This window comes from Carassius gibelio, chromosome B1, assembly GCF_023724105.1.
Source record: "Carassius gibelio isolate Cgi1373 ecotype wild population from Czech Republic chromosome B1, carGib1.2-hapl.c, whole genome shotgun sequence".
NCBI classification, from domain to species: Eukaryota; Metazoa; Chordata; class Actinopteri; order Cypriniformes; family Cyprinidae; genus Carassius; species Carassius gibelio.
In genome coordinates, this window is record NC_068396.1 from 12,549,627 (window position 1) to 12,571,892 (window position 22,266).

Below are 22,266 nucleotides of genomic sequence, written 5' to 3' on the forward strand. Positions count from 1 at the left end.
TGCTGTTAAAGCAGACACAGTTTCTGCAAATCTCATGTTAATATTGAGTAACTATAGCATAGTATTGCATCCTTCATAAACCCAAAGACTCTCTTTCTGGATGGTGTGCACATGTCGTGTTTTTCAGAGAGAAGGGTCTATAAGGAATTTACGCCATTTATGATGTCATACAGGGCCATACTTGACTTAAACTTTCCGAAACTTTTATAGATCCTGAAGGAGTGTCTTTGGCACAGAATTACTCAGTTATATGTCTAACTCGTTTTTCGTTTAGCATGAGAATCCAACTCTTTAACAGTGTAAATAAGTCAGAATGCATGAAATAGCATTAAACTTCCCCTTTAATTTATGTGTGCTGTCAATACATCCACTGACATGCTTCTGTGAGCATACTGTGTGTGTGTATTTATATTAAGTTTCATAATAATTAACATATTTATATTATTTTCATTACATGAAATAACCCTCATATGTGGCCTTGGACCACAAAACCATTCATAAGGGTCCATTTTTGAAACCGAGATATATACATCATATGAAAGCTAAATAAATAAGCTTTCCATTGATGTATGGTTTGTTAGGTTGTTTAATAGGACAAAATTTTTTGCCGAGAGACAACTATTTGAAAATCTGTAATCTGAGGGTGCAAAATAAACAATTATTGAGAAAACTGCATTAACAGTTGTCCAAAGCAATACATATTACTGATCAAATGTTTTGATGCATTTACGGTAGGAAATTTACTAAATATTAGGGAACGTGACCTTTACTTAATATCCAAACGATTATTGGTATAAAAGGAAAATCTATCATTTTGACCCATTTAATGTATTGTTGGCTATTGCTAAAAAATATACCCATGCTACTTATGACTGCATACTTGAAATTACCCCGTATCAGATCCATACAGATGGAGCTGGGGCAGGTGGAGGGTTTCTAAAGCACTCTGCAACTGCTACAGGAAGCACTAGCCAAGTATTTGAATGTTGCTCATTGGCTGCTGATGCAAGTAAAACCAACTGGCTCTACCATTTGAATAATGACATGATTATATTAGAGTATATTATAGAGTTTCATGGCAGAACTCCACATGTACATACACACACACACACAGGCTGAGAAAGTATAACTCTCCCCAGCTGTTTTTATAATTTAAGCATTTAACAGTTCAAATGTTACAAGCTAGTGTGTTTAGTCCAGTGTGTGTGTGGATGGTGTGAGTGTGTGTTCCAGTAGCTGAGGTTGTGTGCAGTCCCTGGGGTTGTAAGCTGATTAGCTGGCTGCTCCATCCCACGCTGCTCCTGGAGGGAGGAGATTTGGAGCTAAAATAACCCCTAAGTCCTCTGAGCAACATGTTTACAGGTCAGGTTAACACACACAAACACACACACATTCATAAAGTGAGGCATCACTGTAGCTCTCAGGTGGAGTAGAATTTAAATTAGCTCTTTCTGTGAGTCTGTCTCTCTCTTTCCCCTGTCACAAATCAATCAGGTAGAACGAGAGAGGTCGGCTTCAGCTTTTTTTTTGGGATGTGACGACCAGCTCTGCAGCTGAAGTCTAAGTTCTTAGCCGGGATACTTAACCTGATTCATGCATGTGTCTGTAGGAGCGTGCATACGAGCTCTGGAACGGGTCTTATTCTTTGTTTCCATGCCGACCCTCAGGATGGTGTGAGTGTGTTGTCTTCGGTGGGCTGAAGGCAGCGAGGTATCCCGCAGTCCTGAGCACTGCTAGCATGCCTGTGCATCAGATATCCGTTGTGCCCATCGCCAAGGAGACTACCAATAGTTCCAGCCGGAATAGAGACAAGAGTAAAGAGAATGAGGCAAGTACAAAGATTTAACACAGAGAACCTGTGATGACTGTGGAGTTTTCAGAACAAATAGTTTGTCTGATAGCAATTAGAGTTCTGTTTATGATACAGATGTAGCCATCCATGGTTTTCCATGTGGTATGGTCTGAATATACTAGTTAGTATTTTGATAGCTTCTGTAGAACAATAGCACATCATGGTCACTGTTGTACAAGTTGTAAGTTATGCATGTTGTCCTATAATAAGATTTGTGATATTTAGTTTGCATACATCTGTGAGATCTACACAAGCAAATGCCAACACAAGCAAATCCTTTTCAGAAGTGAGGGTAAAAAAATGACTCAGTCTTATGTAGCCTAGAGCAAGAGCTGGGCAGAGTTGTATTGGAAAATAAATTTATGCTATAAATAGACACTTTATATTTTACCCTCTTCAGGGTTATTGACATTTCTTTCAAGTATATTGTAAATCAGACATGCTTTTCCATCATGTGGCTGCAGCATGCTTGCAGTTCAGTTTGTTTCAGCTGTGTGAGTGTTTCTAATATCCAGGACATTTTTTGATATTTGATGCATTATAGTCAAGATATTCTTAGGCTCAGATGGCACATCCACAGTATGTTTGCTGACTGCTGGATGCATATCATACACAAAGATGGCAAGTGCTGGCAAAAATCTCAGCTCAAGTCACTTTTAGAAAGTAATCTCTGGATTTGTAAAATATTTCCATTTTTAAATCTGAAATATATTCAGTATCGGTTTAGACACTTTGTAGCATTACCCATGATAATTGTATAGGTTGTTATGTCTGTGAAATAATTATCCAGATGCGTAATTAATAGCCACTGAATAAACACAGATTTTTTTGCAAGTATCAGAATACATTTCACTGGATTGCTCAGATTTTGATCAGTCCTGTGCAAATTAGTTTGTATATTTACATTTATCAACAGTATGGTCATAGATGGATAGTATACTGTGAAGACATTTAGGGTTTATTATGTCAATGAAAGAATGCAGCTTTAAAGGTATAATGGCCATTTTGAGTTTAAAATCATGTGTTTAACATTTGACTAGCATGAAGGACATATTAAAAGATATGAGAATAATGCATAAAATTAGATTTGAATGTCCTGAATGAAATACCATGCCTGAAATTGGGCAAAATTCATATTTTAAGAATTGGCTCCCTTAGTTCATGAGTGTGCATTTGAATAGAAATGAACATATGCACTAAAGGTTAAATTGAAATTGAAGAATTAGATTGCACTGAATTATAATAAAAAAATTCAACACAGTATTCATTAAATAATTGATCATTCATTTAAGAGGTATATAGAAACTAAGTCAAATTAAGACTTTTAAAATATTTTTAAAATAAAGGCTTTGTGAAGCCATTTACAAAGTTCATTTCAAATTCTTGACTAAAAATAACATTTGAATTTTAATTCTGCTTCATTTAAAATTTAAGAAAAATCAATCTCAATTCAGTTATGGATGCAATAAAGGCAAGGCAAGGCAAGTTTATTTCACTGTAAGTGGAAGTCGATCTGACTAGTGGTTACTAGGTGGTTGCTTATGATTTCTAAGTCAAAAGAGCAAGTCTATGATATTCTGGCCCCTAAATATAACTCTGTTCTACTTCAGTAATGATGTTGTTTTGAACCCATAAAAAGATCTGACAGGCAGAAATCTCATCAACAGCACACCTTTTTTGGAGCAAGTTGCTGTTTTCATCCATCATTTATGTCAGCAGGCAGCAGCACAAACGTTTACATTACTTTTTAATATTAGGGGGGTGTTCCCATCCTTAACCCTAAACACCATAGAAAGTAATTCTGTGATAATAATGCCTTGCAGGCACTGTAACAGAAGAACTGAGTGCAGAGCAAGCACTTGTTCCAGTTCTTATGTTCTTTAGGATAGGGTCTTATTTAACAGTATGGAGACTCTCAGACTCACTTTTAAGTGTGTAAGTATGTTGTCTGAAAGAGTGGGATTTGGATTTAACGTGTTCTATGTCCATGAGTTAACAGCTGCCTGTCTAGCGGGAGTCTAATTCACTGTGCTCTCTGCTGGAAGTGTCATATTCGATCACTCACTAACACACATACTCACACACATATGCACATTCACGTGTGCACCGTGATGGGTACTCAGTGGGCTTCCCTGGAGCAGTGTCCTGAACATTGATCTTTGAAACTGGATACCACATACTTCAAGACACCAACAAAATTTGTTTATGCATATATATAACATTTATGCAATTTATAATAATTACAAAAAATATATATTTTTAATAAATATTGTTCTTTTGAACATTCCATTGATGGTATCACAGATGATGCAGTGACCATTGTATGTTCATAACAAAATTGGAGAGTATGTGTTTAGTGGTTGGTAATCTGTGCTGAATTTGCATGCATGTGGAATTAGGTTCAGCGTTGTTGCTCTGTTTATATTGTGATTGATGGATGCATGGATATTAATACATAGATTCTGCATTAAGTTTGTCATATCAGGCATTAAACAGGTGATATACAAACAAATTCAAATGAACAGATTATTGGCCCGATGGTTATTTTAGCTAAATGGATCATCTCATTTCACTGAGTTTATTATATAATTTAGAGTTTTTTTCTACAAAAAGAATTTGCTCTCAACTTCTATTCAAAGAGTTCTCCTTGTTGACCAGACCAAATCATATACCAGCAGGAAATAGCATCTATATGTTACTATCTTTAGGGAGATGTTTATGATTCCATGTGAGTAGTAGTTTGTAACCAGGTGTATCCCATCAGCACATTATCCCATAATGCACCAGTGTCTATAGTTAGCTTTTGAATGGCAGCCGGAGCTTTAATCTCGGTCTGTGATTGGCTGAATGCAGGCACAATGTCTCTTAAACAAACACAGATCTCCAGGGATGGTCACCATTGTATGTGCACCTGCATGCATAAGATTGTATGAATTCAACACTGACAGGTTTATCTATCATATAACAGCTGCTCTGAAGCAGAATGGTGAGTCCGGACTCTTGTAATTGTACTAAGCAGAACTCCAGATGGCAGAGCTAGAAAACGCTACCTCAGACATCAGAAAAAGATAGGTAGGGTAGGATCCTACTCAGAAACTGTGTGAAGCCAGTCCCTGTGCATCTAAATGAATGCACGATCAAAGATAGACAACCACTCACAGATTATACCTCAGAGAAGCAGCTGAAGCTAATCCAGCCCAGCCTAGAACATAGACATGCATGTGTGAGCTCTCGCATGCATCGGCCTTCAGAGCAAGCAGAGGTGCTTGGCAGATTGGCAGCTCATAGAGCACACGGGGGGGGGATTTATGGGTAAGTGAATGTCAGTTTGGATCTTTATGCTTGTATTATTCTACATTTTTGTTTTTTGATTGTGCATGTAACGGAAATGGGTTTGTAGAGATGAAGGACTTGCAGACTAGTAAACTAACTAGAAATTATTATAGCATGGCTTTAAGTTTTCTTGACAGATAAACTGCTTGACAAAAATTGAAATCCATTTACATAGTCTAGAAAACATCCTTTTCTGTCATTCATAATTTTTGGGGTCAAATTTAATTTATTTATTTAATAAATGAACACTTCAATGACACATTAAATTGATAAAGAGAACGTTCAAAAGACAGAAATCTATTGTAGAAAAGCGTTGCCTTGGAATTATGAGGTTCTATCTGACATTTTTGTCAAAATGGAGTTATTCACATGTTCTGTGACAACTTATTTACATAATGTGATGCTTTTTTTGTAAGATGTGTACATTTTGGGCCTTTTTTTAGAAAACAAAAAAGGTTCTATCTTCAGAAATTAATGGAACGCGAAACCTTTGAAGCTCAATATTTTAAAACTGTTGCAGAAAAGAGAATGCAGATTGAACCTTATAATTCCAAGGTGGCAAAGTGTATGTACTGTCAGTTTTGATCAAAGAAACCTGAGAAAAAAAATCACTGTTTCCACAAAAATATTAACCAGCATAACTGATTTCAACATTGAAACATTAAGAAGTGTTTCCTGTGTACAATTAATCCGCATATTACAATTATGAAAACTCAGCTTTGTGTCACAGGAATTGCAATAATATTTCACAATATTATGGTTTTTGCAGTATTTTTGTTCAAATAAATTAAGCATTGATGAGCATAAGAGACTTAAAAATATTGTCTGACTCCAAACCTTTGAATGATAGTGTACAAAATTTTAACTGGTTGACCGTTTATATCATTGCCAGATATAAACTACCCTTTTAAATCTTTCCTATTAAATTTGGACTATAAGGCAGTCAGGTATTATAAACAATAAATCAATTATGAATTACTGTGTAGCTGCCTTGAATCAACGTGAACTGTGAAAAGAGCTATACAAATAAAATAAAACTGAAATTGATCTTGCTTCCAATACTCTATGTCTGTATGCTGTATATGCTCAGTTACCGAGACTAATAAAAGTAAATCTTGTCAATGGTCACATTTTTCATAAATGTTCCAAAAATGTTTCAGTATGGTGAAAACAAGACCTGAAAAGCACTGTGTTTTACTTTTTGTTTTACAAGTTCCCTGTTCATGAAAAGTGCCAGCAGTATTTACTTGCCTGTTGATCAAAATGACTTTTTATTTATTTTAAGCTGTCGTTTTTTTGTAATGATATAACACATAGTACCTTTCCATTTAGATTTGAGAATTTTGACAGAGACTAACAGTGGTGATGAACTTTGAACCCTGATCTTAGAACACTAACTTGATCTTTGACCCTAACTAGAATTAAGAGTCAAGGCTAGTATCAATGTATATGTGTATTAGGACTTTCTATGTGCCAGAAAGACCTCAGTCTTTACAGGGATTTTAGAATGTTCTAGATTCATTCTGGTCAGCATTTACAGTGACCTGGATTCGGTAAATTATTCACATTCCAGAAAGGAAAGGTTTAGGAGAAAGTAGTCCTTTGATGATACGTGTGGTTAGATTTGTTCTCAGATGTAGAAGCTAGAAATAGAAATAGAACCAGATATGACCACAGTTAATGCTCCCTGTTTCAAAGCTTCATTGAGCTTTATATTAAGATACATTTGTTAAATAGAGCTCTGTGATTAGCAACCATATATATATTATTTTGAATACAACAGAAAATCAAATCAAACAGTCGAAAGAACGGTGATGCTATTTTACAGAGCAGACTGCATCAATAATGAGAAAATATCAATAAAAAGCTCGTTTTACATGTATTATCAGAATATAGAAATTTTAGACTAGATGAATGAGCGCTATTTTTTTTTCCAGCGAGGAAGTCGTGTTATCATTCAGTACAGAGGCTGTGAAGAGTGAAAGGCTTTTATGTAGAAAATGAATCCATAAAGTGCATTACACACCATAGAATGTGTTTGAATCTAATTCTAAAGCCTGTGGAAAAGCATAAAGAAAGGGTGTTATTTCAGATGGTTCTCCAGTAATGTCTTAGGAAAAATAAAAGAGACAACTGTTGACCGAGTAGAAATATAGAACTATAATGAATGTGCACTTTGATGAGAAATTTCAATTTCATGTGAGCACAAACATGATTATCATATGGTACTGATGTCAAAACAATCGTAAAACCATGTTTATAATAATATAATATAATTTTCTCCCAGAGGATGCAGTTGCACCTTATGCTGGCTAAAAGATACACTGTGGGTGTATTAAATATTTATGAGCTGATCAGATGTTGGTGTCTGGCAGCTTTCACATCAATAATTCAGGGTTATATAGTGTCACTTCAGGAGAGAGAGAAAAGAGCTCAATACTGTCCTAACTAACTGCAGCTACACAACATATACATTTTTTTCAACATATACATTTTTTTTTCAGCAAGGTCTATTGTTAAAAATATAATAATAAAAAATGAAATAAACGTTCTATGTGTGTGCTTGCAATAGCATACCTTCGCATACACCCAAGAGGATCATTTGTGTGTGTGCTCTTGTATATTAGCATGAAGGAATGATAGTTAAGTTAATAATGGGCCAGGTGAGGACCAGAGGCAAAGGTGGACCCACCAAAAGCCCAGAAGGAATCAGCTCTGCCTGAGGCACATGGTGGCAATAAATGCTAATACAGATCGGTCTTCACATACCCCAAAGGTCAACAATTCCCTTTTAGCTAAAAAGAAGTTATTTAGTTATTGGTTAATAATACTAATAACTTGTTTAGCAAGTTCACAAAAGAAGAGAAATTTTTGATTAAAGTTTACAAAATCAAATGTTTCTATTGAGAATAACATTTACAGATGAACGGTTCACAATGAGACCAGTTAAGAATGGCATTTGAATGAATGAAGACCATATGTATTCCCTCTCCTTTTGTATTGCCATCTAACTCAGAGTCTTTAACAATCTTAAAAATAGTCTTTGTGTTTATTGGTTACCATGAACACGCACGCAAACGGGTCTTAGGATGCGGCGGTTATTTTTAGTAATAGGATTGGTTTGTCTTAAAGCCGCAGTCACATTAAAGATCTGATCAAACATGTGACAGAAACACTGCTTCAAAAGTCAATTATTCTCAGTTGGTTTGAGTTATATGTGAAAGAGTGCTTGTAATTTCTGCTCTACTAGCATCATCAGACTGAACAGCAAAAATACCAAACAGGTTTCCCTGTCTGCTATTGTTATTGTTCAAGTTATTGGTTGAGGCCGAAGCAGAGCAAAGTTTCAGATGGGTCATATAGTTGATTGTACACTTGAAGCTAGGATAGAAGAAGGTATTTTGTAGTACAACTAAGGTATGGCTTCAGTGTGTGTGTGTGTGTGTGTGTGTGTGTGTGAGAGAGAGAGAGAGAGCATATGATTAATCTTCTATGTTTGCTCTTGGGTGAGAAGGCACCTAGACGATCAGGGAGTCGATCCAGCAATATATCTAAGGTAACACAGCCACACCATCATTATTCAAAACAACCATAATGACAACAAATTGCATATTATTTTGTACTTTTGTCACCTGCTGTTTCAGGCGAGCAGTTCCACCCCAGGAGCCGTGCTGAACAGTGTCTCTCAAACATCAGTTACACCGTCCTCACAGGACATATGCAGGTGAGTGTGGTCATAGGCTGATGCTGTGCGTCACCATGATTGTGTTTGGTGCTTTACTCATCTATATGTTTGCACATCATATGATTTTATGGAATGAGTTGTGATATGTCTGTGTCTTTTTCTGTTTATAATCAGAATATAAACTGACAGAGGATTTTGAACAATGAAAAGAAATGTTTAGCAAAAAACTGAGATTATGATGCATTAAATTTAATGAGTTTTAATCCATTAGATTAAAGGCAGCAAAATAGAATAATGCAGTTTATAAAACATTTGGTATTAAATTATAAAATGTATTTAAAGTAAAAATACAAATAAAGCAATATAATTAATACAAACATTTTGTATTAAATTATAAAATTTCAATCAATTTAAATTACACCTTCAAAATAAATAATATAATTTATAAAACATTTGTATTAAAATAAGTGTGTGAAATTGAATATAATTTATTATAAAACAGTATTATAATAATATTATAATAATATAAATGACAATAGAATAATATCATTAATAAAAGATTTGGTATTGAATTATAAAATTAAATTATGCATGCAAAATAGAATAATATATTTTATTAAATTACTTTTTAAGAGTTCAAATTAGAATATAATGTTTTGAAACATTTTGTATTAAATGATTCAATTAAATTAGAATAGAATAGTATAAACGTATAAACGTAATTAGAAAAGCAAAACAATACTTTTTTTATTAAATTATACAAATTTAATTACAGTAATATAATTTATAAAACATTTTCTAATAAATTAGAAACAAAATAGAAAAATACAATTTGAAATCATTTCTATTTAATTGCTAGATTTAAATGAAATTAATGCAAACTGGAAGAATAATAGAAATTAGTAATCAGTTTGTATTAAAATAATTCTATAATGCAATTAAAAAATACATTTTTATTAAACTTTCTAAGACTTTTATGTATTAATTTGAATGCATACCTCTTAAGGTATGTTCAATTATTTTAAATTACATCTAGAATGCCACATTTTCTTCCTGGTTTTATGTATTAAAAAAATGAATGAACAATGAATTGTTAGGATAAATGAGGCAAATGAGGGGATAAAATCCACCATTCAATAAAAATTTACTTTTTATTTGTCCATTAAGTTTTTTACTCATCAGTCATTTCACGCTTTGTTGTGTCTTCTTCATCCCTTTTGTTTTTATACGTCTGTGTGTGTATGTGTTGTGCAGCTCTAGTGGTCGAGCTAAACTTGAAGTAGATGGCTCAGATCAGACTACACCCATCATGCCCATAAACCCCGCCTCCGACTCCGCCCCCAACGCAAAGCGGCAAGTCAAACGCCGTATCCGCCGGCGACGGGAGAGCACCGGGAACGTTGGGTGTACAACAGAGTGTGTGGATCAACCGAGACATTCACGGTTGCGTAAGCAAACACACACACACTCTGACTCCTCCTCAGAGGACGAGCAACGCTGCCGAGAAGCTCGCTCCTGGAGCCACCAGAAAGCACGACGGAGATGCAGCGGCGGCCAACACATGCAACCACGTTCCCGTGAGAAACGGGACACCACTAAGCTCATGTCTGTAAACTCAGACGAGGAACAGAAAGAGAACCAGCCACCACTGTGCAAGGGCCCCAACACCAGGGCCCATAAAAAGATGTCAAAACGGGAGGAGCGTAGAGGCCAAAACCAGGCAGCCAATCACAGAAAAGGGAATGAGCTTGGTAATAATAGGACCGCCAATGAAGAGGAAGAGCCTATTACAAAGACGTATGAGGAAAGAGGTTCAGGAGATCCAAATATGTCTGTCCCGTCCCCTTGTAAATGCACTATTCCTATCAATCAAAATGGTGCCACGCAACAAGCATGCACTGATGATGAGCTAGAGGTGTGCAGGTGAGAGAGCGTGATAGAGATGGATGAGCGCGTGAGGTTAAACGAACGAGCAGCTGATGGGTTTTTGTTTGTGCAGGATCTGTCACTGTGAAGGTGACGAGGAGTGTCCGCTCATCACCCCTTGCCATTGCACAGGAAGTTTGCGTTTTGTGCACCAGGGCTGCCTGCACCAGTGGATCAGGAGCTCCGACACACGCTGCTGTGAGCTGTGCAAATATGACTTCATCATGGAGACACACCTCAAGCCTTTGCGCAAGGTAACACACACACTTCTCTGAGCAGCTCAGATCCTGTTTTATTAAACATCGGTGGCAGCGTATATATACATGTTCATCCTAAAAATGAAAATGTTGTCATCATATACTCACTCTCATGTCGTTCCAAACCTGTAAACATTTAAGAATATTAGAATTGTTTCTGAAGGATCATGTGACACTAAAATTGGAGTAATGGCTGATGAAAATTCTGCTTTGCCATCACAGGAACACTTTAAAATAAAATATAATACAATAAAGTTATTTTAAAGTATGATATTTGATAATAATACTGTTTTACTAATATTACTTGGCAAGCATGATGGTTAAAAAAATCGTACCGACCCCAAACTTTGAACGGTAGTGTTTAATACGTAAAATGAAAGGAACAAGAATGTGATATTGTCCAATATTAATGATTATTTTAATGGCTTCTGATTTGAGGCATTATAATATTGGAAATACCTGAATATGGTATAAACGTGTTATTATAGAACAAGCTTAAAATGCTAATCTCGTTTGAATACAATTTGTAACAGTTCTCCGGCTTGAAAAACAGTTTGATGACCCCTTCAATAAGACATTTCAGAATTTCAAAATATAAATAAAATACCCTTTGTATTTTGAACAAAAATTATTAAAAACCACATATATATATATATATATATATATATATATATATATATATATATATATATATATATATATATATATATATATAAAAAAACATTTTCATCTCTGCTTCCCGAGCTTGATCACAACCTACTGTGCTGTGTTTCCATAGCGACACAGTGTATGGCGTGTATGGCTTTCAGTGACTTTCATCATTTTTAAGCATATTTATAGAGCACAAAGCTATAATTTAAAAAAGAAAATTAGATCATTTATGCCTACAGCAAAAATGATGTTTGAGCTACACACCAGTGTTTAAATGATTAGGGGGTTGTTTAAAAGGGAGATGAGCAGCAATAGAAGCAATGCTTACCTTGTAACTCATAATAACTCGGTTTATAGAGCAGATTATTTTGAATGTGGATGTATTGTGAAGGTCAGCACGCACATAGCCTGTGCTGCCACATAGTGGCTAAAATAATAATTACATGAAAGGAATGGATTCATAAAGCTCTGGACCCTTGTTGGTTTTTTATTTTTTTAGTGGGAAAAACTACAGATGTCTACAAGCGAGCGGCGGAAGATCTTCTGTTCTGTGACTTTTCACCTGGCTGCTGTGGTGTGTGTCATCTGGTCACTCTACGTTCTGATTGACCGCACAGCTGAAGAGATCCACCAAGGCAAGGACAATGGTAAACACACTCACACTGTAGCCTATATTTATGCATAGGTTATAACATTTGCTAGAGGATCCACTGTTATTATGTCATAGTTTATTACAGCTGGAATGTTGTATTGAACAAAAATAATCGGTCATCTACATAAAGCCTAAACAAAATAAAATATAAATATTAGATGAAAAGATTTAAATTTTGCCTTGGCATCTTACTGAAATAAATCTAAGCTGAAGTAAACATCAGTTAAAATTACTAAAACTGAAACAAAAATAAAGTTATGAAAATAAAAACTTATAAAAATGACAACAAAATTACTAGAATGTAAACTAAAATTAATATTAACATTTAAAATAGAAAACATTATTTGAATTATGAATAAATATATATATTTATTCATAATTCTTAATTAAAATATGTATGTATATATATATATTAGTTAGTTGCTGGCATTTTAAGATCACAAGATCTGCCATGTCTTGCTAGTTTAAGTTAAAAAACAAGTTGCATTCAAGTTAAGAATGTAAAGATGGTCAGCATCTAAATCCATTTTATTTGAATGAGACACTAATATAGTTTTGCTTAATGTCTTGAATTAGTTTTATATGGGTTTTTATGTTATTTTTGTTAACATCTATTTTAATGAAAAAAAAAAATGTTTTAGTTAACCCTGATCTGAGCTTAACTTATTGTTTACATTCAAATATTACTAGAATCATTTTCATACTTCCTTTCCATTGCACCAAAATTTGAATAGAACTAGAATAGAATAGAGCATTGAATCCAAGACGGTCCTTTTTTGGTAAATGCTGATCTAAAGAGCTGTTCAGTCATGAAATAATTTTGTAGGCTGACTTGGAAAACTATTTTAACATGGGTGTCCAGTTTTTAAACAGAATCTATATTTTAGGTGCAATTTGACTGAATGTATTTTGTTCTAGAACAAAACTCATAGTCTCATAAAACTGAAAACTGTACAGCTATTTAATGTGAAGCAGCAGCAGCGATTAACAAAGAATGAATTCTTCTAGACCAGCAAGTATCAATATATAGTCCAAGACAATTGGAACAAGTAAGAATCATAATAATAATTACTGCAGCATTTAATGAAATGATGAAGTAGGCTACTGAAATGTTGGGACCATATAGCCATGTGTCATTCAGAGTAGCTGTAAGATAATATAATAGAGTGCTGTAATTCCATGCCATGCTGTCATTGCACACACAGCCTTGGTGCGTTTGTCCCCTCTCAATGCAGTAGGGGTGCTGGATTGGCCGTTCTGGACCAAGCTCATCGTGGTGGCGGTTGGCTTTGCTGGAGGACTTATCTTCATGTACATTCAGTGCAAAGTCTACCTGCAGCTTTGGAGGAGGCTGAAGGCTTTCAACAGGATCATCTTTGTACAGAACTGCCCCGATACCATCCGCAACGGAGAGAACAGGCCGCCCCCAGTCACCCAGAGCAACGGCACGCACGGGACACCGGAGGCTTCCGCTCCTCAGACACAAACAAACACAGGAGTGGAAATGGCCCCTGTTTGACGATGGATGCTTGCTACTCTGAATCTCAGTAGTTGAAAAGTTTAGGAAAGGGCTTCTGGTGTATTTGACAGAATTGATGTGATTTACATAAAACAAAGGCACTTTTTAATTTTTATTAGCGGGTGGGTAAACTTATGTAAAAAGTTCATATAGGGCGGTCAAATTATAACATTAAAGGAATTAAAGGAATGGCTCAATGACAAAATCTTTATTTTGGGATAAACCATTCTTTTAGTTGTGAGCAATTTGCTATATACAAAACATTATCACATTTGATCCATTCTTAAATAGTGTAATAAGGTATTTCCCTATTATCTGAGCCATTTAAGCTTTAACAACCTTCAATCATTAAGTCGATTAAAAAGGCAAGACACTATAATCAAAAAAATTTTTCAAGCACTGGTCAATGCTGAGATTTTGACCAATTTGGCTTTCCATAATGTTTCAGTATAGTGTGACGACAGAAATACACATTTCAGTGTTTCTTGCACTTTCAATTACAAAACATATCTTTCAAGGCCTTTTTTCAAAGAGTTTTTTATGAGTTACTACAGGTTTGTTCATGTATTAGTTGCCTGTATTTATACAATAATTTACTCCTAAAAACATGGTTAAAAACATTATTTTTCTGACTGTTGACAGTGTTTTCTGATTTATTAAGTGATAAACAGAGATGTTCAGAATCCCCCCAGTAATCTTTGACTGTGTCAACAAAATGAAACAAGAATTTTGATCCTGGTTTTAGCTAATGTTTGGATTTCTATTCTGTATATTAGTGCATATTTAGTTACATTTGTATTTTCAAACATAACATTTCAGAAAACTTATTACAAAACAGATTTTTTTTTTTTATGTAAACAATCAACGAGAAGTTTGGTGATATCTAAAAGATTAGCAAAAATTTCCATTTAGTCACTCTCGGGTTATTCAAGATGTAGATTAATTTGTTTCATCTCATTACATCTCTTGCTCTGCAGTGAATGGGTGCTGTCTGAATGAGAGTCCAAACAGCTGATAAATTTCTGTTTTGATGAAGAAATGAACTCATCTACATCTCAGATAGCCTGATAATGAGTAGCTTTTCAGCAAATTTGTATTTTGGGAAGAACTAATCCTTTAATTGTGTTATCCTTTTCACCTGGGGTGTCTTGCCTTAATCAACTGGCAGCCCTGTTCTAAAGCCTACATACCATATATTACTGGTTAGATCTAAGCAAAATAAGGTTTAAAAATTTTTTTACAACTAGTTCTGAGGTGGTTTAGGTGTTCTCTCCTACTTCATAGATTAGTAAAATCTCAGTGACATCTGAATGTGACAGGAGACCAGGGGTGAACACGGCAGTTACAGCAGTGATTATTCAAGCTGTCTTTTCCTCAATCTCTTAAACTCTTGGATCAAGTAAAGATGAGGAGAGTCACCTTACAAATGAATAGAATTAATTAGATTATCCCCCGGTTTTGCAGACAAGGTTTAAGCCTAATTCCAACTAAAATCTAAATCTGAGCTCTTTCAACTGAAAGAAACTTGCTTCGACTTCTCTTAAAATATATCAATGCCTTTATTTTGTCTGAAAATGCACACCTGTAATGGTTTTCTTTTCTTTTTTTTTTTCTTTTTTTTTAGAAGGCACGTTTATAAGAATTAGAATTAAATGTCCTAATTGAACTATGGCCCAATCCTGACTTAGTCTAAGCCTTGTCTCTGAAACCAGGCCTGAAAGTCTTCAAGGAAACCAAAGAGACCGGTGTTACAAATTAGGAATCAGACAAGCACTGGTAAATAGCTTGTATTCTTTAATCATGTTAACATCATTCATTTTGTATGAAGCCCCGCACATGACATACAGGAAAAAATAGTAGGCTAAATCGTATATATATATATATATATATATATATATATATATTTTAACACGAGTCAACATCTGAAATGGATCAAAAACTTTCATCAAAGTTGTCCTAAAACCTAAATGTGTTCTTGTTTTAGAAAAACTTTGATCAACTTGCTTGATCCACTTCAAATGCTGAAGTCTGTAATTTAAAGTAATTAGAATATCATCAAAAAGCTGATTTTATTTCACCATACAAAAAGTGAAACTTGTATATTATATTCATTCATTACACACAGACTGATGTGAAATGTTTATTTCTTTTCATTTTGAAGATTATAACTGACAACTAAGGAAAATCCCAAATTCAGTATCTCAGAAAATCAAAATATTACATAAGACCAATACAAAGAAAGGATTTTTTTAAATCTTGGCCAACTGAAAAGTATGAACATGAAAAGTGTGAGCATGTACAGCAGTCAATACTTCGTTGAGGCTCCTTTTGCCTGAATTACTGCAACAATGCGGCGTGGCATGGAGTCGATCAGTCTGTGGCATTGCTCAGGTGTGATGAGAGCCCAGGTTGCTCTGATAGTGGCCTTCAGCTCTTCTGCATTGTTGGGTCTGATATTTCGCATCTTCTTTGTTATGGTCAGGTGAGTTTGCTGGCCAATTAAGAACAGGGATACCATGTACACCTGGTAGCTTTGGCACTATGTGCAGGTGCCAAGTCCTGTTAGAAAATGAAATTTGCATCTCCATAAAGTTTATCAGCACCAGAAAGCATGAAGAGCTTTAAAACTTCCTGGTGTACGGCTGCGTTGACCTTGGACCTCAGAAAGCGCAGTGGACCAACACCAGCAGATGACATGGCACCGCAAACGATCACTGACTGTGGAAACTGGACCCCAAGCAACGTGGATTGTGTGCCTCTCATCTCTTCCTCCAGATTTTTGTCTTTTGCCCAGGCGAGACACTTCTGATTCTATCTGTTGTTCAAGAGTGGCTTGACACAAGGAATGCGACAACAGAAACCCATGTCTTGCATACATCTGTGTGTAGTGGTTCTTGAAGCACTGACTCCAGCTGCAGTCCACTCTTTGTAAATCTCCCCCACATTTTTGAATGGGTTTTGTTTCACTATCCTCTCCAGGGTGCAGTTTTTTTTCTTCTACCACATCTTTTCTTTCCCTTCGCCTCTCTATTAATGTGCTTGGACACAGAGCTCTGTGAACAGCCAGCCTCTTTTGCAATGACCTTTTGTGTCTTGCCCTCCTTGTGCAAGGTGTCAATGGTCGTCTTTTGGACAACTGTAAAGTTAGCAGTCTTCTCAATGATTGAGTAGCCTACAGAACTAGACTGAGAGGCCTTTGCAGGTGTTTTGAGTTAAGAAGCTGATTAGAGTGTGGCACCAGGTGTCTTCAATATTGAATCTTTTCACAATATTCAAATTTTCTGAGATATTGAAGTTGGGATTTTCCTTAGTTGTCAGTTATAATCATCAAAATTAAAAGAAATAAACATTTGAAATATATCAGTCCGTGTGTAATGAATGAATATAATATACAAGTTTTACTTTTTGAATGGAATTATTGAAATCTACTTTTTGATGATATTCTAGTTATATGACCAACACCTATATATATTTAAGTATTCAGCTGATACAAGCAATAAAATGACGATGATATGAGACAAACATTCCTGGGTTACACTTTATTTATAGGTGTTAATTATCAATACATCAGTAATTTACTGTTATTTCTATAGTAAGTACATGTAACAAGGACAATGTAAAATAAAGTGTTACCCATTCTGGTTGTATCTGACTTGTTAAAAAAAATATCTCACACACAATAACCCTTTGGTATATTTATCTATTTAAAAGAAATGATTAGATAACGATGGTTACCAGGATTTGTTTTCCTCCATGCTTTATGGCATGAAGAACTGGAATTTTTATTTTTATTTTCTTTAAAAAAAACTTCTGCAGCTTTTAAGGATGTATGTTTTGGCTGGTTTATGGAGAATAGTGTTTATTTCTAAAACAGAGATTTGTGTATTTGAAGGTTTGGAGTTGATCAGGTTTTGCTGAGTTGTAATCAGAAAGAAACCATCTAATTTTACTTTTTTTTTTTTTTTTTTTGTATTGTGATTTTCTGCAGTGACTTCATATCTTGATGTGTGAAAATGATAATAATAAACAAAATGCCCATAGGGCCATGTCAGGATCAAGTGAGATTTGGTGATCAACATCAGTGTTCACAATTCAAATGCACATTCTCAAAGAAACATGCACAAATCAGTCAATGCAATAAACCAGTGAATGTATCAAACTGTTTCAAAGTCTCTGTTTATTTATGGGTTAATAATACTGTGTTACCTGAGTGACTAAGTAACCTACTTCCTTACAATGACACATTTTTTTGCAAGCAGCCCAATACACTCTGGTCCTTTTCTTTTACAGTAAACCTTACTGTAGTAGAGCTGCAGGATTTCACAGTACTATAGGTCTGTGTCAGAATTCAGAGATGCATCTTCCTTATTCTCTTCTCCCATCTGTTTATCTTGTGAAACTGCAGGCGGTACGCTGTCAGAGCCTTTGGCTGAAACCTTTCTCATCTTAATGTTAGGGAGTTTCTTGAGGTCACCAGTCCACTCTCTGTTAAACAAATGTGTCTCAAGGTTAGAAAAAAGACCATTATGTTAGGATTGAGTTGGACTTTACATAGCACTGTGCCAGAAGTTTTTGAATCTGATGACTTGCTATAAAAAGTGCATGCTTTTATATAGTAATTACCTAAATATTTTCAGATGCTTAGAATTGATGATATCAGGGATTTCTGTAAAGTGAACAAAGACAGACAACATTAAACCACCTAGAACATGTTCCCTAAATGTAACAAAGGAGAAGCATAATTAGCTTTTTTATATAAATTTAGTTATTTTTATCTTTTGCTGTAGTCTTTTCTTTCCAAACATTCGTTTTGCCATTAAATGTAATAATCCAGTAAGATTTTTGTTTGCACAAGGAGTCTGACATTAGCCTGTGCTCCACACAGTGATCTGATCTCACCATCATCAGTGTGTTTTGAATAACATGAAGAAACAGAACAAACTGAGACCGACTAAGTCCAGAAGAACTGGGGCAACACCTCCTTCTCACTTCTATTAACTAAATTAAATCAACATTTGGTGTGACCACCCTTTGCGTTTAAAGCAGGTTTTGCCCTAGGTGCACTTGCACATAGTGTTACAGGTAACTCTGCAGTTAGATCTCTTGAAGCATCTTGGAGACGTTGCCTCAGTTTTTCTGGATTTAGTCTGTCTCAGTTTGTTCCGTTTATTTCATGTTATTCCAGACAGGTGTTTATATTTTCAGAAATAGTGTCTAATTATTGCAGGAAACATTTTATTCAAGCATTCTTAAACTTATCACATAAACCTTTTATAAGGCAGGAAACAAATAAAGATAAGAGACCCACACACAAGTTAATGTGAGTACAGGAAACCTACCAAAGCCATTGCCTTCATACTGAGCTCTCTCTCGTTCTATTGTTTGTTTGATGACAGCCTCTCTAGAGCCATACTGACGACCCTGGCGTCCTTTGATACTGTTTGCTAATTCAATTTGCTCCAGCTCTCTGTCAAACCGGTGAAGGTACCTGCGAAAGAGGATATGAGCAAAGGTGCCCATTTTTATTATTCTCAATATACAGATTTTCAACATTTCAAGACAGTGCTATGTATGCAGAACCTTACAAGTCATAACAACATGTTTTCTCAGGGCTTGTCATACCTCTCAATTATTTCACAGGCATCATGTTTAGTGTATTCTGCTTTGTCAGGGTCCAGCTGGCTTTGGAACCACAAAAGTTTTTCACCTGCAGAAAATAAGTGAAGACAAGTAAGCTAACAGGGAACATTCCCAGAATTTTGGACATTGAACATTGTGGTAAGGTTCTCTCCAAGTTATGAACAAACACTCCACTAGTAAAGCTCATAGAATATTTGTTCAATGCTAAAGATATTTCTAAAACATTATCACAAAAATGTTGTGGGATGTTTATCAAACGTTACTAACAACTGAATAAAAATACACTACTCACCAATCAAATTTAGACGCTGTGCCTTTTCACCTTTTAACCTAAAAGTGATTTTACAAATACTACATTTACAGATGTAATAAAACATATAAAAGAATAACGCATAAAAATGTAACCGTGGCAATACAAAACCTTATTTATTCTCCTTTAAATTACATAAGTATAAAAGTGGAGCAGAAACGAATCTTACTTTTCTTTCCTCTGTTGTTTGATGGCAGCGCTCGCTAAATACGCCGCTTTCCTGCTGTATGGGTGAATGGCCTTCTCCGTCTGTCCCTTCCCTTTGACTGCCTTCGGCTGAAGTGACAATACGAATTATTAAACAAGCCATTCATAAAATTATTCTTAATTAAATAAAGTTTTAAAACAGGATTTACCATATTTGCTGATATATGTGAATGTCTGTCTGTGTGTCACACGTGTGACTAGTGGGGGGTAAAATTTAAGGGACGGACCGCTGAGACAGTTCGACGGTATTTTTGTTCCGTGTATCATTGACTTTACTCAGGAGTTCCGCTTGTACATATATCATGTCGTTTTCTGTATTCACACGATTTAAGAAAAAAACTGCATTTTACTTATTAAATATAATTCAATATACTTGTTTTCAATAAAAACAACTTCACTTTCACAACAACTTCTATTTCACTCTTTTTTGTTTGTTTTAAATTTCTCTTTTATATTAAATTGTTTATATATTAGTTGTCATTAATGTATTCATGTTTTTTTCTAGTTAAAAGGTTTATTTTCGGAGAGAGAGAACGACATATATATATATATATATATATATATATATATATATATATATATATATATATATATATATATATACACAATGCATCGAAGAAAAACATATTTAAATAATATACTTTATTGATATAATCTTTAATTCAAATGTTATATTTAAATGGATTTAATAGGGGGAAACAAGAAAAAAATATAACTGATCAAACTGCTACTGTACAATCGTCTTTTTAAAAATACAAATGACTATTTTATATTTCTTCCTTTTCTTGAAATTTGTACATTCAGTATAACTTAATATACCTAAATAAGTACAATTAAGATTTTTAATGTTAATTTTCCCCATTTCACTCTCTCTTTTTTCTTTCGTCCAACTTTTTATTTTTATTAATTAATTCACCGTTTTGTTATTAAAAGGTTTAATTAAACTTATTTTTAAGATTTTTACTATACTCTATACTCAAACCACATTCTATATTGATATCATCCACTACATTTATTAAACCGAATGATGTGTATTTTCAATGTAAACAGCTGATCTATGTGGAAATGACCAAAACTTAATGTATATTTATAGGGCTCTAATGAGGGCAACAATTGATTATGGATGTTATGTTTATGGAGCAACAGCTAAAACCCATTTATTGAAGTTAGATAGAGTTAGTAATAAAGCATTGAAGATCTGTGCAGGTGTAATGAGATCAACACCAATTAAAGCAATACAGGTTGAGTTAGGAGAAGTGCCCTCAGACCTGAGAAGAGATAAAATCATGCTTACATACTGGAGTCGCTTAAGTGGATGTGGGTTTGAAAACCATGCTAAGAGCATTATTCAGGAATGTTGGGAGTATAGTTATTTTAAAGGTAATGGTTTTGGATGGGTAATAAAGACTAAATCAGAGGAATATAGAGTAAATAATATATGGTTTAACTCCCCTACACCTATCAGTAATATCCCTATTTGGTTATTTCCAAGAACTGAGATAGACTTAAATATATTGGAATTAAAAAATGAATGGGAAGAGAGTAGGAAAGGACATTTGGCAAGTCAGTACATAAGGAACAAATATTACAGTTATTTAGATATGTATACAGACGGATCTAAAGATGAAGAGGACAAGGTAGGAATAGGAATATATATACCAACAATGAATATAAGCATTGGGAAAAGATTACCCGATCAGGCATCAGTGTACACGGCAGAGATGATGGCGATTATTGTAGGACTGCAGTGGGTTGAGGAAGTAAAACCAGACAGAGTGGTGTGTTGTGTTGACTCTGTAGCAGCTCTTTATAGTATTCAAAATATGAAATCTAATAGAGAAGATCTAATGCTAGAAATTCAACAAAGTTTATTTAGATTACAGAGACTACGGATAGATGTGAGATTCTGCTGGGTACCTGCCCACACAGGTGTACAAGGGAATGAGGGAGCAGACAATATAGCAAAAAAAATCAACTAAGATGAACAATGTCATAAATATACCTCTTGGAAAAGGAGAAGCTAAGGCGATAATTAAAAAAGAAATGTTAAAGAAATGGCAGGATAGGTGGGATGTGGATAAAAGTGGAAGGAAATATTACAGCTTGCAAAAATCTATTAATGCTCAGGGTGTGAATAGAAGTAACAGAAGAGAGGAGAGTGTTTTAACCAGGCTAAGGTTTGATCACACAGGGTTAAATAAAACACTGTTTTTAATGGGCAAAAGTCCATCAGA

The 22,266-nt window shown here is 34.8% G+C and overlaps 2 protein-coding genes across 3 annotated transcripts; one reads left to right on the forward strand and one right to left on the reverse strand.

The window, feature by feature from the left end:
* Window positions 1–1,373: 1,373 nt before the first annotated feature.
* LOC127949696 (E3 ubiquitin-protein ligase MARCHF1) lies at window positions 1,374–18,034 on the forward strand. Of its 2 annotated transcripts, XM_052547171.1 has the most exons (7): window positions 1,374–1,827; window positions 8,690–8,741; window positions 8,830–8,909; window positions 10,125–10,793; window positions 10,870–11,050; window positions 12,204–12,351; window positions 13,562–18,034. In XM_052547171.1, the coding sequence occupies exons 1-7, from the start codon at window positions 1,739–1,741 to the stop codon at window positions 13,873–13,875; spliced, it is 1,533 nt and encodes a 510-aa protein (XP_052403131.1). In that variant the 5' UTR covers window positions 1,374–1,738; the 3' UTR covers window positions 13,876–18,034. The 2 variants fall into 2 exon arrangements, with proteins under 2 accessions (XP_052403131.1, XP_052403130.1); XM_052547170.1 differs by lacking the exon at window positions 1,374–1,827 and having other exon boundaries at window positions 8,503–8,741; window positions 13,592–18,034.
* On the reverse strand, window positions 18,035–20,325 carry tma16 (translation machinery associated 16 homolog). The gene is made up of 7 exons (XM_052547172.1): window positions 20,182–20,325; window positions 19,995–20,101; window positions 19,808–19,845; window positions 19,498–19,582; window positions 19,215–19,363; window positions 18,499–18,541; window positions 18,035–18,360 (listed from the first exon to the last, which is right to left on the reverse strand). Exons 1-7 carry the CDS (start codon window positions 20,182–20,184, stop codon window positions 18,204–18,206), a joined length of 582 nt encoding a protein of 193 aa, XP_052403132.1. The 5' UTR covers window positions 20,185–20,325; the 3' UTR covers window positions 18,035–18,203.
* Window positions 20,326–22,266: the final 1,941 nt, after the last annotated feature.

What these genes read in the sequence shown, in the direction of transcription:
- LOC127949696 (XM_052547171.1), top strand. Translation starts at nt 1,739, where the DNA reads ATGCCTGTGCATCAGATATCCGTTGTGCCCATCGCCAAGGAGACTACC. An exon ending in TCCTCACAGGACATATGCAG is followed by an intron (nt 8,910 to 10,124) that starts GTGAGTGTGGTC and finishes TGTGTTGTGCAG; the next exon opens with CTCTAGTGGTCGAGCTAAAC. An exon ending in GATGAGCTAGAGGTGTGCAG is followed by an intron (nt 10,794 to 10,869) that starts GTGAGAGAGCGT and finishes TTGTTTGTGCAG; the next exon opens with GATCTGTCACTGTGAAGGTG.
- tma16 (XM_052547172.1), bottom strand. An exon ending in GTATGAAGGCAATGGCTTTG is followed by an intron (nt 18,542 to 19,214) that starts GTAGGTTTCCTG and finishes TTCACTTTACAG; the next exon opens with AAATCCCTGATATCATCAAT. An exon ending in AAGCATCTGAAAATATTTAG is followed by an intron (nt 18,361 to 18,498) that starts GTAATTACTATA and finishes TTTGTTTAACAG; the next exon opens with AGAGTGGACTGGTGACCTCA.